The 18,650-nt window shown below is 37.7% G+C and overlaps 1 protein-coding gene and 1 long non-coding RNA gene across 3 annotated transcripts in view; one reads left to right on the top strand and one right to left on the bottom strand.

Annotated features, from left to right (window-relative positions):
• Positions 1-229: 229 nt before the first annotated feature.
• LOC128785795 (uncharacterized) lies at positions 230-11,348 on the bottom strand. Its single transcript, XR_008430037.1, has 3 exons — positions 11,300-11,348; positions 2,142-2,221; positions 230-376 (listed from the first exon to the last, which is right to left on the bottom strand). It is a non-coding gene; the product is annotated as an uncharacterized LOC128785795 (long non-coding RNA).
• Positions 11,349-11,752: 404 nt separating this feature from the next.
• The window catches only part of MEI4 (meiotic double-stranded break formation protein 4), a 69,574-nt gene continuing 62,676 nt past the window's right edge, over positions 11,753-18,650 (top strand). For both annotated transcript variants that reach the window (XM_053938606.1, XM_053938605.1), the window contains exon 1: positions 11,753-11,833. In XM_053938606.1, the coding sequence (XP_053794581.1) occupies positions 11,782-11,833 (52 nt within the window). In that variant the 5' untranslated portion in view covers positions 11,753-11,781. The remainder of the gene's footprint in view (positions 11,834-18,650) is intronic.

Here is an 18,650-nt window from a genome sequence, read left to right as displayed (position 1 = left end):
CAGCACCGGTGTTGTCCCTCTAAGACTCCCTTACTGCACCCAATAGATTGAGGGTGGGCAAGGTCTTGGGAGGGGACATATCCAGGACAGCTAACCCAAAGTAGCCAAAGGGATATCCATACCATAGGACATCTGCTCAGCAAAAAGGCTGAAAGAAGGAGGGAGGGAACTTCATTAGTACAGCATTTGCAAAGCAACTGCTATTCATACTAAAGCCCTACCTGTGAAGTGGTTGGATATCACCAGCTGATGGGAAGTACAGAAGAAATCTTTTGGTCTTCCTTCGCATCCATGTACAACCTTTGGTTTTGCTTTATTAAAGTGCCTTTACCTTGAATCATGAGTTTTCCTGCTTCTTATTTTCTCCACCTGCATCCTGCCAAGGAGGGAAGAAAATAGGGTGTCTTGGAAGGCACTGGCACCCAGCCCAGGTCAACCATCACAACTATCAAATATTTTTAGCATCTTTCACAATCAAAGGTGCATTTACCCTTATAATTTCTGTCACATGTTTTTTGGCAGTATTTATAACTAAGACATTAAAGAACTCGCTACCAAAAGCATGAGTTCTTACTTTATTTTTCTTTCTTTGAAATATTCAGCAGATTGTTCTATGTGCTAATCATCCTGCAAGAAAATTTAGCTTCTAGGTAATCCCAGAAATCAAGAATCAAACTAGGGGAAAATAATGAACAGGATGTGAAAATTTCCAATGCACAGATTTACCCTGTAGGTTTTGTGGAGGCTCAAAACTATTTTATAATCTTATTGTTTCTTTGTTTTAAAATGAAAATACAAACACATTCTTTATATTTTTTTCATTTTAGTTTGAACTGTTTTAGTCACCTAGCAATCCAATGTTCATGATTTTCTGATATTAATAACTCAATATTTCCTTTAAATTATTTCCTTTGAAATCTCACTGTCTAAGCCCTTATAAAAGTCCAATTTGAGTGGCATTTGTAGTGAAGGACTTGTCAGTTTTTTAATTATAAAGTTTTATTTTCAAGAAAATTTACATAATCTTTTATTTCGTTCAGAGAAAATCAAATTATTTTTTTAGAGTTTCCCATATTTGGCAGGATTTTGCAAGGTTTCTGTGAGCTACTTAGATATTTCACAGGGGCTTTCTTAGCCTTGTGGTGCGAACTAACTGCATTAAAGTCATGCAACTGTAATTTAAGCATAGAAAATCTGTATGGGATGACATTTGACACAGTACTCAATAGCAATTCTTTCAATTACAAATGGTGTAGTATCTTGTGAGTTCTGTTAGAAAAATATAAATCTCCTGGAAACATGCAAAGAATTTAGGTTTGAGGAATAGTGATTTGGACACATGTAAAAACCTACTCAATTTATAACCAATTTATCTAAGCACACAGTTTTCAAAACTGAATTAACATCTCTGATGCATAAATATACATATTTTTGGAAAATATAAATAGTGATATTGTATATGGCTGCAGCCTGACTTACAGCTGTCATTTCACCAAAGAAGGAGAAAAAAAAAATTGCATAATTTCAACCAATCAAAATAAGTCCTCTATCAAAAAAGTGAAGTAAGGCTCTGTAAAATTTAGTTGATGAGCTTTGAGGGTAATAAAAATGGAAAGCAGCCACTTTTGAGAAAGGCAAATTAACAAAAACCAACTCCTCTTTGATGTCTCCAAATTCTTTGTTGCTTCAAATTCTCTGTCAGCCCTATTGAACTCCTCTCTTTTTCTTTATTGAAGACAGTTTCATCTTACTATCTTTCTTACTCTTACAATCTAAATTTAAAAGGGTTTGGTATTTTCTGCTAATGGAGTGTCCAATGGCTATCAGGTGACTTATCTCCTGTGGACAATTAGCTGAAATCATCTTGACTATGATCAGTAACACTTGGAAGGAGATATGGTTAAAAAACATTACTTATATTAGTAAAGACTATGTGTATAAACTGCATTTTTCTTTGAACATAACCGACAAGAAAACCTAGTGGATGATCTTGGAAACAAATATTACCACACGGAAGAAGGCTAAATAAATGAACACCTATGAAAGCAACTAGCAATTTAAAAAAATTGGCAAAACTTAAGACCAAGTAAGTTGCTAATCAGTATTTTTCTTAATCACATGGGTAAAACAGGGTAACTGACCTCATTAGATAGGGTGCTAGTAGAGAAGCTGGAGACAAAAGTTTAGTTCCCTCACTCTGTGGTTGATCTCCTGTCTCACTCTGTTCAATAAAATTGAAGCAATGGCACATGCTTACCAAAAAGATACAAGCAAAACAGAAGGATCATAGAATCATAAGATTGTAGAATAGTTTGGATAGGAAGGGGCCTTAAAGATCATCTAGTTCCAATCCCCCAACCGCATCCAGGCACAGCAGGGAGGTTGGAACTCACTAGACCAGGTTGCTCAGAGCCCCATCCAACTTGACTTTGATGGAGCATCTTCAACTTCACTGGGCAACCTGTACCAGTGCCTCACCACCCTCACAGTAAAGAACTTCCTCCTGATATCTAATCTAAACCTACTGTCTTTTAGTTTGAATCCATTCCCCCTTGTCCAATTAACACATGCTGTTATAAGAAGTCCCTCTCTGTCTTTCTTGTAGGCTCTCTTTGAGTACTGGAAGGCTGCAATTAGGTCGCCTCAAAGTGTTCACTTTTCCAGGCTGAATAAACCCAATTCTTTCAGCCTTTCCTCATGGGAGAGGTGCTCCATCCCTCTAATCATCTTTAGAGGCGGCTTCCTCTGGACTTGCTTCAATAGGTCCATGTATTTCTTATGCTGAGGACCCCAGAGCTGGATGCAGTACAGGAAAAAAATACTGACCAGGAATGAAGGATGATCATTACAGCAGCAATGAAGAGCTCAACAGTGTCTACAAGCTGAAACAGCACACAATGGAGAAAATACATGCCAGCAAATAAACTCTAAAAAACATTCTAACAGGCCTTTCCCACTGCACTATATGAGAGACAAAATTGGGATAGATAGACCCTTGGTCTCACTTACTGAGATGTTCATTATGTTTCCAATGTGTGCTTCCCTCCTTGGTGTTACTTGCTACTTGACTTACTAGTTAGAGAGACCCAGGTGAAACATATTGATTGACAGTCTAAGGAATGATCTGTGGGACATTGGGACCATCTCTTTGGCTCCGTATTGACTTTAAACGGAACGAACTCTCAGAGCATTCAGGCAGTCTATCTAATCCGCTTTCCACAAATAAAATGTAAGTAGCAAGGACAAGTTCATCTTCATGAATATTGGCAGAACAACTTTTAGCCCTGAAAACAAGTGTAGAAGTAATTCCTTATGAGGAAGAGAGGGTTTCTTAGCACATGAAGAAATGCCAGCGGCAGCACAGGTTTCTTCAAATTTTGACAGTACTTCAAAAACTCTGGACAGTCTGAAGCATTTAAAAGCTGAAGCATTTTAAATGAAGACATTTAATAGCAAGGAATAGTGTTCTGAGGTCTACATAGATGAATATTTCAAATGAGGAAACAAAGAGGAAAACATTTTTTTTTAATGGAATCTCACCTGCAATGGCCACAATTCTGGTTGAGAAGGTATTTAATTTCTATTATGACACACAGAGGTTTAAGAACATGATCTGTTGTGCTAATATTGTTCATGTTTGTTCATTACCCAACTATAAATTATTATCAAAGTGTAGTAAAAATCCAGTCTGGCTAGTTCTGAGGTATGGAATACAAACAAACAGATTTCTGAATACTTTGAAAAATGTTTAGGTTGCCCTTTTACACTCTAACTCATGTAGCTTTTATCTTGACATATATCTGCCTTTGGTATGTTTGAAGGAATCTGGTTTTGAAATAATCAAGTCATGCATCTTAAAACTGCCTGCCCTGGTCACAAATGTGCCACATTGCATACTTATTTGACATACATTTTCTCTTGAGAGAATGATATTCATATGTGCATGGCTCTCAATGTATTCCTGCACATTATCTGTGTGTCAGATATGGGAATAAAGCATAAATAAAATATTAGAGTAGAAGAAGAAATAAAAATTATGCAATTGGAAAACAACTCCTCTCCAAATACAAGATGCATGGGAATGCAAGAGGATCATCTCCATAAATACATTTCTTCATCCAATTTCACCTTACGTTCTCACAGATCAGTCTGGAGCAAAACTTCTGATTAAACTTCAATTTAATTTTCTTACAGACCTTAAGGAAATTATATATAAAGCACATATATCAAGTATCACATGTACTCCACAGAACTCGTATTTCTTTATTCTCAGATATGAATTATCCAAGTAGCCTACATAAGAATTTCACTCTGCTGCTTTCATTGTTTCCTAAATCCTTGAGACAAGAAGTTATAGAGTCAATCAAGCTTAGAGAGCAAATGAATGTCACAGCTGAAATGAAGAACTGTGCATATATTTTACATAACTGAAAGATCAGTGAATTATTTTAACAAAAGTCTAGAATTTCGTTAGAACTAAACTCAATAGAACTTAGTTAGAATTGAATTTAGTTCATTTTATAAACTACACTTATACAGTAGTTTCTATGGATTTAAATGAAGTGTCCTTCCCTTTAAAAGGGGTTTTATGTTGTTGTAAGTCATGACAGCTATGTCTAGTCCCAAAATTACACATGTAATAAAATTTAGGTTTACTTTTATTGCAGCCAATTCCTTTTAATTGCTTGTTTTCCTCATAATTATATGGCTTAGCAATCCTGGTTTTGGTTTGGTTTTGTGGGGTTTTTGGGGGGAGGGGGGATGTTTGTTTGTTTTTTTTTTTTAATACTTTTTTTTTATGTTTTCTACTCATTCAGCAGAAACATGATTAAATACACTACAGATATTTTAGCAGATGGGTGATTACCTCTTAAAACCTCCTATGGAATGGCTATTTGTAGCAACTTATGGGCACATGCAATTTTCTCCCCTTAAAATATGCACAGCCCAATCTTTCTAGTTCTAATGTGCAACCTGAGTCCCACATATGGACTTTCAGATTTCTGGACAGCTGCATGAGGACATAACTGGTACAGACTGATTTGAATTTTAAATTGTATCACTTGAGTCACATCATGCAACTTTTAAATGGCATCTTCATTTGTACCTACTGGTGCATTTGTATATCACCACTATTTTATATCGAGCATGGGAACCATGGTAATGTGACCCTCTCATGCTGCAAGCAGATGCTCTTCTTCTCTGAAGCAACAGCCCAGCGGCTGGGAGAAAGGATTTATGTCAGTCCGTGGCCCTTCCCTGATAAATGCCTGGAGCCATGGAGCACAGGTTAAGAGTTTCGAAGCAGATACAATATTGATTACAGCTACCTCGATCTGTTAGAATTATCTACAGCCCTTCAGCTGTAAAGTTGAGTAACCACTGACCCAGGATATGTGTAGGGATTTTTCTGAGGGAAGGAAAGTTTCATGTAAAGGAAATCTTAGGAAGCCTGTTGTTACAGTTGAAACATATTCATCAGATAAATAAAAATACTTTCTTTGCCTCTTAACCACAACCTGGCTACCTTGTCACTTCTGTACCTATCTATCCATCTGTCTAAAAGCATGTATGTTTATATATATTTGTACATGGATATATCTATCAATGACCTATTCTATTTATACAGCACTTACATCAGAAATTCCTTTTACTAGTCTAAAATATTTAAGTTTTTCTGAAGAGTGTTTTTTCCTTCTCCAATCTTCTTTACACAGTTGCCAGATACAAGGAATTCTGGGCTTCAAGAATCTACATTTTTAAAATTAACCTGAAGCCTACATTTTGCACTTGGAAAAATGAATGAATTAATGGTTTAAGCTTGTTAAATTCAGTTGGACCTATTTACAATTAGAACAAACGGACAAAACTCATTTTAAGTGAATGAAATGGTAACAATTTGCATGGCTGAGCAGATGGCACTCCCTCTCTTCGCCTACAAGAGCAGTACAACATGGTCGTTTTGAAGAAACACATTAACATAACTTTGAATACTAAACTGGACTGCTCAGTCTATAAGAATAGATTTATTACGCACTACTTATGTGTGCACCTAGCCTAACATGCCAGCGCATGACCATGACAGTGCCACAATATGGCACAGGTCCTTAAAACAGCTTCCATGTTGCTATGCAGTGCAAAGATTGTGGATTTTTTTAGTAGGGGACTTCTCAGCACTGCAGCTGAGGGAGTTTCATCCTGGGAGGGATGAAACTGGCAAAGGCAGGTGCCATGGGGGAGATTCTTGCATTAATCAAAAGTCTTACCTGTGTGTAAGACTGCCAGACCATATGCTTGCTATTTCCTCCAGTGTAGATCAGACGTATGTCCATATATAGCTAACAACCTCTAAAAACTCTCCTGTGGTTTTACATCTGGAATACTAAAATTATTACAAAATATAGATAATAGCTACGTTAACCAGTTTCTGTCCAATAACTCAGTAGGTCAGAGGGCTGGCACACACAAAGGCCTTTCACTTTGGTGTCGAAAGTGTTAAAGCCCACCTCTTTCACCTTACAACCCAATTCACCAGGTTACAATCTGTCTTCGGGTGGTCAGGTAGAATGTCAGAGCAGAATACTGAGTTTGGTTTGGTTTGGTTTGGTTTGAAAGAACTTCTAGAAGGCATCTAGTCAATCCTATGTCCCACTTAACTAAGACTATCACTAAGACAATACTGCTATTACAGTTCTTCCATCGAAGGAATGACTCTTTGGATGAGACAGCACAGGATCATAGAATCATTTGGAATCATTGGAAAAGATCTCTAAGATCATTGAGTCCAACCATTCACCCAACACTGCCAAGCCCAACACTAAACCATGTCTTGAAGTACCACATTTGCATGTCATATGGAATCATATATAACCCCTCAAATGAAGGTAATTTGATTTCTTATCTGAAAGCAGGGCAAAATTCAGTTGTCTCTAACGAAAAATAAATGCTATCTGGACCAGGGAATCAAAATCGGAGACCTCATCTTCCTGCCTGCTAATTACTCTTTCACCATATTAACTATTTAATTTCACCCAAAGCAGAGCATTTTTGGCAAAAGGTATTGAGATAAATCTCTTCCATAACGCCACCGTGATTGCTGGGTGCAACGCTCCTTTGGGAAAAAAGGTGCAAACTACCTGAAGAAAAATATTTACTCTGTATCCTTTAAGCTCTAAGCTGGTTACACAGGCAAGGTGCTAGAAGCAATAGCACAACCACTGTGTCTTAAGTGGGCACCTGGCTTTTCTAGTGTGTGAAGTGTGATTAAGTCAGTACGCTCCAGGAAATGAAACTCACTTCATCAAAACTTATGCCTGATCCAGCTGAGTCAACAGAAAAAAATGGACATTGTAACCCATGATTCAGCTGACACCTCATGCTTGCACAGAGGAATACTTATCAAAATGTCTCAGGATTCAATTACAATAATGTGGATATTTTAATGCATTTAATTTTCTATATTATGAGGCAGTTAGCAAGGACTGCTCATATGTTGTTTGGTTAAAGTTCTGTGTATAGAAGTGTAACCAGTATGTTTTATATCCTAGGACAGCTATATCATAGCAATTACTCGTTTACCTCTGCCTTTTTAAGAACTTCATGAAGAAAACCTTGTGGAACTACAATAAAAAGTACTAAATTAAATGAAAACTCTTTATATGTTTTTCCTTCTCAGACATCTCTTGATGTATACAAGGAAGGTCTCACAACACTGTTTTGTTACCCTTAGATAAATGATGAAATTTAAATGCAGAAAATTATCTGCTATATTGTCACATTAATTTTTAAGTATCATTCTGACTACTTGCTAACATGCTTTTATTGTTTTTAACACCTAGTGGAGTGAGAATCTTTCAGTACTGATTCCCAGAAAGTGAAATTCTTTGAGATAAAGGTTTTATTTTTTTCTCAGGATATACTGTATAGAAAGGAATGGAATCTGTTGTCATTAATTTTATGTAAGTGATGACAAAGCACTATAAAGTATTTATTCATAAGTGGTATGATGCTTATTAGTGGTAACAAGTTTTTTAGTTTCCTTGTTCTTCTTGTATCATGTCTAACTTTTTATATTGTTTTTATAGAACAAGGTTTTCATTGCGTCAGACTCTGAAATGTGATCCTTTTTTTTCCTGATGATAATGCTTTGTTTCTGAACAGAAAAAAAGATGTCATTGCATAACTCACTGAACATCCTGGATCAGATGATTTGTTTAGAATTGCAGATGATGCTCAAAGGGACTGCTTGAGCCATATTGGTCCCATCAGAATTACATAGAAAATAGAGCCATCAAAAACACATTATAATCTGTTTTGAAAACAGCTTGATGCTGAGTAATGAAGAGTCATGCTGCCAATTTTTTTTATTTTTAATTAAATATAGCACTGAAAAACTGGAAAAAAAGGGTCAGATGAGAAGATTTTGATGCTTTTGCTCATGATTTTCACATGCTTTTTAAAAACACTGTATCTCTTGCCCCATCTAAGTTAAACACAATTGCAGCAATGATAGTTAAGACAGCATGTTTCATATGTTTTCAGACACTTCTAGTTCTCAGGCAAGAAGACATGCATTAAAATATAAAGATGTCTTATAAATTCTAACAGCCTGTAGTTCTCCAAATGAAAATATATTCTTCCATGCTCAAATTGTTGCTGATACTGTAACCATCCACTAAGAGCAGGGCATGCCTGTTTGACAGAAATGTAATCCACTTACTTTTAAAACTGATTGAAGCCTGTATTGTGTGGCTTTGCTCTTAGTCGACCACTCAGTTGTTTGAAATCATTCAGCATGTGGATTGGTTAAATACTGAGAACTCGTGACCTCTAGTGTGATTAAACACCTCACTGCTTTTATGTTTAATTAACAACAAAAGCAGCTAATTATTTTGTATGACCTTTTGGCACAAAGATATCCTTTGACTGTTCTTGAGACCAAAAGAAATATTCATAAAAAGATCAAAATAATTTATTGCAACTAGTAAAATCATCTTTTTTCACAAACTACAAACTGCTTATTTCAAACTGAAGCTTCATTTCACTGTTTTCTCACTTGAGGTTACGTAAGTGCTAATCATCCCATGTCTGGATAGCTTATTTTTAATTTATTTGATATAACATGAATTTGCACCATACACCAATGCATGTGCACACAGACATTGTTCATTTATAAAAAAGTATGTTAGATTATGCTGCCTGGATGTCACAAAGAAACTCTTCACTGAAAAGTTGGTCAGGCATTGGAATGGGCTGCCTAGGGAAGTGGTGGAGTCACTGTCCCTAGAGGTGTTCAAGAAATAACTGGATGTGGCACTTAGTGCCATGGTCTAATTAACAAGGTGCTGGTTGGTCAAAGATTGGACTTGATGATCTTGAAGGTCTTTTCCAACCTTAATGATTCTATGATTCTATGTAATTACTGGGAATACTCACTGAATAAAGTTAATGTAAGTTCTACACATTATTTTTGAAAAGTGTTCTTCAGTAGAACAGGAACACACATCTCAGTGATTCTGCAGTTGATTTTACCTAAATTTTGCTGCTTTCAGATGAAATATGAATAAAAAAGTTTGTTAGAGGTGCTCTGTTAATGGTGGGGGTACACCAGCTTTCTTCCACCTTGAAGATATTGGGATGCTTCAACTTATTTTAAAAGCAAACCTAAAAACTGTAGTAAGTTGTACTTTGGTTGGTATTCTCAAAGTGGTGCACAGTAACTTTGCAAGTTACTTAAACTTGCAAGTTTAAGAAACATTCCTTCTAACTACTACTAGCTCCAAATTAAAAAGATATAAAAATGGGAACTGTGCATCTGAAACTGAATTTATACAGCTCTTCTCTTTTTTTTAATGTAGTTTAAGTACAAAACAATAAAGTGAAAAACATCTCTCCAGGCAGCTGCCTAACGGTTGAAGGCCTCAGTAGTTTTAGGCGCCTCTCAATAAGTCTATAATTGCAAGCAGAACTGGTACTCTCAGAAAAAGCAAAGCCACTTTCTTTTCCAGAACAGTAATAATGTTGCCCCTGCCTAATTCTACTTTTTAGATTCAGCTCTCTGCATACAGGTGACAGGCTTGCAGGTAAAAGCACTGATGTCTCTGAATCTTTTATTTCAGTCTTAGCTGAAAAGATTAAATGAAAACATGGATGTTCCAATATACATAATGAGTGTCCAGTTTGCAAAGCATCTGCATTACTTACGTGCACAAAAGATGCACAGAAAATGACAGGGTAGCTGCTGCTATGACAGTTATAGAAGATTGGAGAATAGTTTGTTTTTTTTTTCTCCTTGAGTTTCACTGAGAAATAAGTAGTGCTCTCAGAATAAAAATGCTCTCTAACTTATTCCATCTAATTCATTTTTATCATTTGAAGACTAAAATGAAAGTTCCAGTGTGTTAACAGTTTTCTGTAGTTCAGAAGGCAAATCTTTCAAAACAAAAACCAAAAAAACAACAACAAAAAAAAAAACCCAACCCCCCCCAAAAAAAAGAATATGTGTAGTAGCTCAGAAATTTTCCACTATGTATACTGATCTTCAAAAAAAAGTTTTTTGAAGAGCATTATCAAAATAATGCTGCTTAGATTATCCAAGAAATGGGGATGAGGGTTATAAAAGCGTATTTTGTCACATCTGAATACTTCTGTGTTCAGAAAGATTGACCACCCTCTACTTAAAAACCGGATGTATTGTGATAAGCCTAACTGCACCTAATGCATCTGACTTCATTACGCATTTTTATCTCTCCTGTCCCCCCTCCTCAGACTTCTCAACCAAGTTAAAATTTCTTCAGGCTGTCAAGCATTAGAACAGGCTGCCCAAGGAAGTGGTGGAGTCACCATCCCAGAAAGTATTTACAAGACGTGTAGATGTGGCACTGAACGACATGACTGAGTGGTGGACTTGGAAGTGCTGAGTTAATGGTCGGAATCAATGATCTTAAAGGTCTTTTCCAGCCAAAATTATTCTGATTCTATGCCTCTATATACTCCATTTCTGGCCAAGAAGGCTTATCACAGCCTTTTCAGCACAGTTGTGTAGAGAATGTAATTTTTCATATAAGGATAATTTATTAACTGGTGAGCTTGGCTCACGGAGTTTCCACTAAAAGGCAGATTCTATTTCCAATGCACTGTTAAAAGAAGTTTCATGATCCCATTTCCTCTTAAGATATTGTACTGGTTTTGGCTGGGATAGAGTTAATTTTCTGCACAGTGGCTAGTATGGGGCTATGTTTTAGGTAAGAAAAGTTTAAAGAGGCATAAGTTAAACAGCAAAACACTTTGAGAGACCTACATGGAATTCATAGCAATAGGAAGTGTAAAAGCGTGGGCGGTGGTTTCGGGTGACCCAGGTGATGGTGAGCTCTGCCACCCGGACCCTGAGCTCAGCGTGCGGCCGGACTCCAGGGCTGAGACAGGCAGGCCACGCTCCCTAAAAACCTGCCCACAGCTCCGCTCCCTTCCTTCTCTGGCAGGGGCCTTCAGATGTCTCCTGCGGGGTTCCACGGCTTCCCCCTTCCAGCACCTTCCCGACTGAGACGGCCTTTGCAGCCAGCCGGCCTTCGCGCTTCCCTCTCATCCAGCCGCGGCAGCGGGAAGCGAGGCCCGCGCGTCCGCGGGCTCTGCCTACTCCCTTAGGGAACAGCCGTGTTCGGTCCAGATCAACACGAGTGGGAGCGCAGGGCCCGCAGCGAGGAGCTGCCCCCACTGCGCCGCGGGGCCGGGGCTGTGCCCGACCGCAGCGGGGGCGGAGGGGTCGCGTTCCGGCCCCGGGCCATGGAGCCACGGGCCGTGGAGCTGGGGCGCGGCCCCCGCGGCGCTGCTGCAGGTGGGTCGGGGCGCGCGGCCGGCAGGGCTTCCGGGGAGGCTCTGAGGGAGGCTGCGAGGGGGCTCCGAGAGGGGAGCACGGCCCGGGAAATGCCGCCAGCCCGCGGCGTCAGTGGCCTTTGGGGACATCCCTCATGTGCAAAGGCTTCCTCGGACAGCCCCCTGGTTCTCCTGGTTCCCCTGGGACAACCACCTAGTTCCCCTGGGACACCTGCCTTGTCTCCGTGGGGAGGCCTTATGTGGGCAGCCTCAGGTTATCAGAGTGGTTTCCTGAGGAAGCGTTGAATTTATGAGGAAATGGGAGCCTTCTCATGAAAGTTCCACTGCTTTGGTTATTAATAATAATGAATCGGTTATTAATTACTTGGCTCTATTAGTTACAAATCTGAAGTTTTTTCCTGTCCATTTCACCTAAGTCACAAAGAAAAACACTGTTGTGAAGTTTTGTTGGATGGATGCTGAGATTCAATTGATGTTATTAGTGCTCTCGTTAAAAAAAAAGGTTGTGTGAATATGTAGATATAATAGAGTATCAAAGAATTATTAAAGTTACCAATATTTTTACCTGATTATTTCCAATGTCAGTGAATTGAAATGATAGCTTCTGATCACTCTGACCTTAGGAATTCAGAAATCATATGGCTTGAAACTTGCATTTCTCTCATTGACTGACAGAAGAAAGTAATGATTAATTTTGTATTAATCGTTGAATGGCCTGGAGTTCTCGGTCCTTAAAGATCATCTAGTTCCAACCCTCCTGCCATGGACAAGGACAGCTTCCACTAGACCAGGTTGCTCAAAAGTTCATCCATCCTGGTCTTGAACAGTTCCAGGGATGGAATTTAACCCCAGCTGGCAACTAAATACCACACAGCCTTTTGTTCAGTCCCCCCACCCCAGCAGTGATAATCATAGAGAAAAGGTGAACCTAATGGGTTGAGATAAAAATAATCTAATAATTGAAATAAAAATATTATAATTCTGATACTAAGAATGTTAATAACATGAGTAATAATAAGAATTGTCAAAAGGAAAGGAAGAGAGAGTAAAAGAACCCAAGAGAATCAAGTGATGAACATGGTTGCTCAGCTCCTGATAACCAACGCGCAGCCCATTTCTGAACAGAGGTCCCAGTATTCCTTTGGCCAGGCTGGGTCACCTGTCCTGGCCTTGCTCACCTCCCAGCTTCCAGTGCAGCTCCTCAGTAGCAGGGCACGAGATATTATAAAGTCTTTGACTTAGGGTAAACACTACATAGCATCATCAAAACTTCAGTATGTTGTTAACATCATTCTCAAACTAAATCCAAAACCCACAGCTTTGTACCAGCTGCTAAGAAGAAAATGTCCCAGCTAAAACCAAGACTTGCGTCCACAGCTTCTCCAGGCAATCTGTTCCAATGTCTCATCACCCACACAGTAAAGAATTTCTTCCTCATATCTAATCTAAATCTGCCCTCTTTTTTAAACTCATTTCCCCTTGTCTTGCCCTTGTAAGAGTCCCTCTCCAGCTTTCTTGTAATACCCTTTAGGTGCTGAGAGGAACCCTGGAGCATTCTCTTCTCCAGGCTTAGCAACCTCAAATCTCTCAACCTGTTCAGAGGAGAGAGGTGCTCTAGCTTTCTGATCATCTTTGGGGCTTAGATGTTGTCTTAATTTGAATAAACTAATAATTGAGCCAAATTAATGTGTAAAAAAGTACTTGTCTATGGACTTGGCTGTGAATCCTTGGCAAGTCTCTTCAGTGGTTTGCTATCTTTTACAACTTCCAGTGCTTCATAAGTTAATATTTAGACACTACATATTTAAATGTGGTTATAATTACGTCAGTGTCTATAGTACATGTAGGGATTCATTCTTTATCACATGATGTATGCTTTTTAGAGTACTGGATTCCTAGCAGTAGTCCCTCTTTTCCTTGTCCTCTATTACAGACATTTCCTTCTGAACAATCTCATCTTTCTTTCTGCCCATATTAAATTCTGTAAGAAACCCAAACCCAAGGTTTTTAAAATACAGTGGGTGCATTCTGGAAGGCTACCTGAATGAATCAGTATCACTGAAAGATATAGATCTTGTAGATTTAAAAACTTGTGGAAACTGAACTGTTCAGGTAAAGGCTGAAAGTGTGAAACTGAAATTATGGTGATATTTTAGTCACTATATTTTAACATGGGAAGAGGAGATATGCAAAAGAGTCTTCATATAAAACTCCAAACTCTTGATGATTGCCTTTTTTTGAACTCTGCTTTGAAATTCTGCATTCAAAAGCTAATACAGTCACTGCAATAGGTAAAACTGGGGAGATAAGGGCTGCTTTCTTTTTGTAACTTGGTGGTGTATAAAGGCTGGGATTGTTTTCCACAGTCTCTAATGCCAATGGTAAATTTATTCTTCATGTAATTATTGTTAGCATATGTGAAACTTTGTAAAAGAATAAAGGTTTGAATTGCATGGTTTCATAAATTTCGTCTCATAAAGCTATAATGAAAAGTACATCCTCAGTTCCCAAACCAAATGGATTTACACCCAGCTGATTAAGTGAGCACAGTTCTGTTTTGGTAGCGGAAGAAATCTGTGCTGACATAAGAATAGATAAATTTACACCACTGAGTTATACTTTAATTTCTGAACAGCAGGTTTTATAGAATAAATTCCCTCTTCTGGAAACATATTTGTGTCTTTAGTAGTCAGAATAGTAAAGAGAAAGATGGTAATGGTACTGTGTGCCAGATTCACTATATATTGTTGTGAGTGACACATAAAAATTTTTTCTTCTCCTGTTGGAGGAGAAAAAGGAGTGCAAAAGGAAGAACTCTCAGCTTGTAGGGAGAACATATGCACAATTTTAAACTACCATAAAACTCAGGCATAAATTACTATTTTCAAATGATCTTGCTGAAGAGTGAGGCCAAGAAACTTCGAGGAGCCAAACCAATTTTTTATGCTCATATAATTCCAGGCATACTTGATGTTTCTTATGTCTTTAATTTGCACCTGTCTGCTATTTTATGCATTGTAATATGTTCACAAAGTTATTCTCACAAACATTTTTCCATTACTTCTGGGTTTTTTTCTAGAAAGCCTTTTTTTTTTATTTATTTCTCCCCCAGAGGTATCAAAAAGATCTAGACTTACAAACTTCTTTTAAGAGGTGATGCTCTCAGCCTTGCAAAATTTCTCTTATTAGTTAGGTACCTTAAATAGGTATTTGAAGGTCTTTGCTTTAGCTGCCTGTGGTGCATCAGCTCATCTCAGTGCAGTTGGCTGTCCACAAGATATATGTGTGCATCTCATGTAGTCATCTTAACACTCCTTGTAGTCCGTGGGGGGAAACAAATGTTTCTGGGTCATGACTTTACCATAAAATGTACAAATGACTTGGTTTATTTTTAACATTAGAAATCTCTGTTTCTGCCCATTGATAATAAAAGAAGTCCAGACAGCTAGCTCAGTTGTAGCCATCTAAACTGTAGGTTTCTGTAGTTAAGAGGAGATAAATCCTACGTCAGAAATGTTACTGAAATCCTGAGGGATTATGCTTGCTTATGTTCTTAAATTCTCTGAAATGGTTATAATTGGGGAACATTAGTAAGTTCTAAAATGTTTTTTTCAACTCATTCATGTTATTTGGATTTGGAGAATTTATAAAATTTGATTTTAGAAGCTAAAATTATTTAGAAATTAGAGTTTGAAGGAATAAATAATGCTACATTTGAGTTTCCTTGTGCTTTTGACGTAAAGTATTTTAAATATTTATTATTTTCAGTATTGTTTTACCATTTTGAGTTCATTTGCTGGAGTTATTGTTAGGCTTGTTGTAGGAAAAGCAAGTTCTTCCCTCACTGAGTATGTCCACATTACATATCTTCGGGTGTTTGAGCACAGGTTGTTTAAAGATGACACCATGGAGTAGCCTTGGTTTAATACACATTTTTACAATAAAAGCTGAGTAATTGGAGGCATACTTCAGTTGATCTTGATTGTGTATCTGTCGCATTATCATTGTTTATAATATACACAAATGACATTTTGTTAGGCATACCAATTAAATCAAGTTTACTTTATTGTTGCTTAATGTTGTGGCCATATGTCTCTTGAGTTCAGCCCAGTTCCACTACAGCAATTGCAGCATTTTGTGCTCCATCATAATGAGTCAATATCTTGGTTTCTATTGTATAAAGCAAATGAGGTTGCAAAGATGTGGGTAATTTTTTCACCTTTATTTGCACTGTGTAATTGACAGACTAGTTAAAGTAAAAATCATGGCAACAAAACAGTTTTTCCTTGAATGTTTGTACCTTTAAGGACAGACCATACTCTTAAATTTTGAAGGAAAAGCATTTTTTTGTATATTTAGGGCTGTCTGAAGATTCTTAGCTCTGTAGTAGTGGTGAATGGTGATTTGTTTCTGTCCTGACAGATCCTCTTATTTTTAAATAAAAATTTCACATGTGGAGAAAACCGAGCCCTGGAATGGCCTGTAAGTTAAATGAATTACAGTCTGTTTTGTATCTTATGCTATGAATTTTTGAAATTATTTTTTAAATTCATATGATAGTGGTCTAGTAAATAACAAATGAGTGTCCTTATGAAATCAATAAGGTTTTGTCTATGACATTTGCAGCAGTTTCCTCCATTATTAGCCATGAGTTTCTTGGCCAAACTTGGAAATCACACCTAAGGTCTGAGTATTACTGCAGTGTTGAATTATTCCAAGTGATTTTGGTTTTGGGTTTGGGTTTTTGGGTTTGGTTTGAGGTACCCTGTAATTTTAAATCATACCGTAACTTAGCTACCTCCCCCCCATTTCTCTATGATTTACCTGTTTCCATGATCAGTGAGAAAACTGTATGTACCACTCAGAAGAGTAAATATATAAAGTTCATCTCCTTTACTTATAAACATTCCTTAAAGACTTCTTAAAACCTCTAGAGCTGAGAATTCACCTTCTGTAAATGTCTGATTCTTTGAGTCATTAACTCTTAACATTTCAATCTCTCCATATGAGCTGCTGCATCAAATGCACCTGCAAAACTGCACTGGCAGAATGGTGGATTAGGGTAGTGCTTATGGATCAGATTTATCCTGGTTCTTCCTGTTACCCTGTTTCCTGCTTATATCAAAGGTCTTCAGTGGATCTTGCACCACATCTCAGTTCCCCTTGATTATGTTACACCAAGCTGTACGGGACAGTTCATCACTTCTTTTGTAATTATTTCAGCAGGTGAATAATTGCTCAGCAGCCTTCCATGGCCAGGATCTCATCAGGTCTGTACTCTCAGTACCCTCTCTCTGCATGAGAGCTGGAAGCATGGAATGTCATTCTTGTGTTGGAAATCTGTAGACTTAGCCCTGTTCAACACTGTTGTTAACCCATCATGTCCTCTGGGTGCTCTTCCAATATCAGTTTGTGGATTGAGGTGTTTGCATAGGGAACCTGTCACCAGGTGGTATCTGTTGTTAGGGTGCTGAGCCCTGCTTCCAGCAGAGTTTGCAAGGGATTACTGGTTCTCTCCTTAACACTAAGTAATCACAGGAATGGAGCTTTGGATAATTCTTGAACCTTTCTCTTTCTCTTTATGTCAGACATATTTTGGCATTAGCAGCTAGAATTAGAATGGTGACTCCTTTTTGCTCTTGGTTGGGTACTATTCTCAATCAAGGAAAATTTTTGGTTTGGTTCTAAAACTTTTTTCTGCCCAACCAGTGGTGTAATTTCTGTGCTGATAGCAAAAATATTATTCATAAAACTCTGTAGCTGCCAATATGCTTTCAGTGGAATATATTTGGTGGTTCAGCACTTCCTGAGACCAACAGATTGCTGTGCAATTTTTACTAATGCACAGTTGGCCAGCATCACCATATTTCTAATAGTGTCATCCGGTGTGTTTTTTTCTAGAAGACTTACATAGTAATTTCTGAGAGAGCAGTTGTCCCTTTAGGGGGATGGTGAAAAGCCTCAATCAGCTCTTAGAACTTCTGCTTTTTTGATACATAGACTTCTCTTTTCCTAATCAGAAAAGAAATAAAGAGAGATGGTGATAGTGTCAGTAAGAAAAAGCAGGTGAAAGAGCTGTTTATTCTCCATAAAATCTTTAAGAAATCCATTCTTTCTGGAAATGCATCCAGGAATCCAGTGATTTTTTTCCTCCAGAATAAGAATATCTCCCTAAACTCATTCAGTGTAAGGCACTCCTACTGTAGAAGTGAGTCTGTATAAAATGTTAAAGAGGAAAAGGCATCCCTCAAACTCCAAATTGCATTAATTCATTTATTAAATATATGTCTTAAGTGTCAAGCTGGAATGCTATTTAAGATTCTCAAAACAAAATGAGGTAATGATTTATGTGGTTTAAGTGACTTACTAGGGATACATCTACTTTAGAAAATAGCATTTTGGAATGTTGCAGTTGAAAGATCCTTTTACTTGTCTCCATTGTACTGTTACCTTGTGCACTAAGGTTTTTGTTATGCTTGAAACACAATAGTCCCTTTCAAAATAAAATGAAAAAGTGACTCTCCTTATTTTGGTAATGGTTGGTCAAAAAATGATACCAAAGTAGCATTTCATACTGGTAGCATAGTGGTAATATGTCAGTGGTCAGACAGCAAACTCTGTATTTTCTTTGTAATAGTATGTCCTGTAAGGAGAAATAGAATACAATGAATAAGGTGTTGTTGGTGACTCTGATGATAAAAGGAAATGCTGGCATAAATACCACTCCCTGGCCCATACTGGAATGTTGGTCGTTTTGCAACTTCTATGAATATAGTTTAAAGGAAAATACTAAAACTGACAAAGGATGTTATGAAGCA

Source organism: Vidua chalybeata, chromosome 3 (assembly GCF_026979565.1).
Source record: "Vidua chalybeata isolate OUT-0048 chromosome 3, bVidCha1 merged haplotype, whole genome shotgun sequence".
Taxonomy (NCBI): Eukaryota; Metazoa; Chordata; class Aves; order Passeriformes; family Viduidae; genus Vidua; species Vidua chalybeata.
Note: the sequence above shows the minus strand (reverse complement) of the source record. Positions and strands in the feature narration are given on the sequence as shown.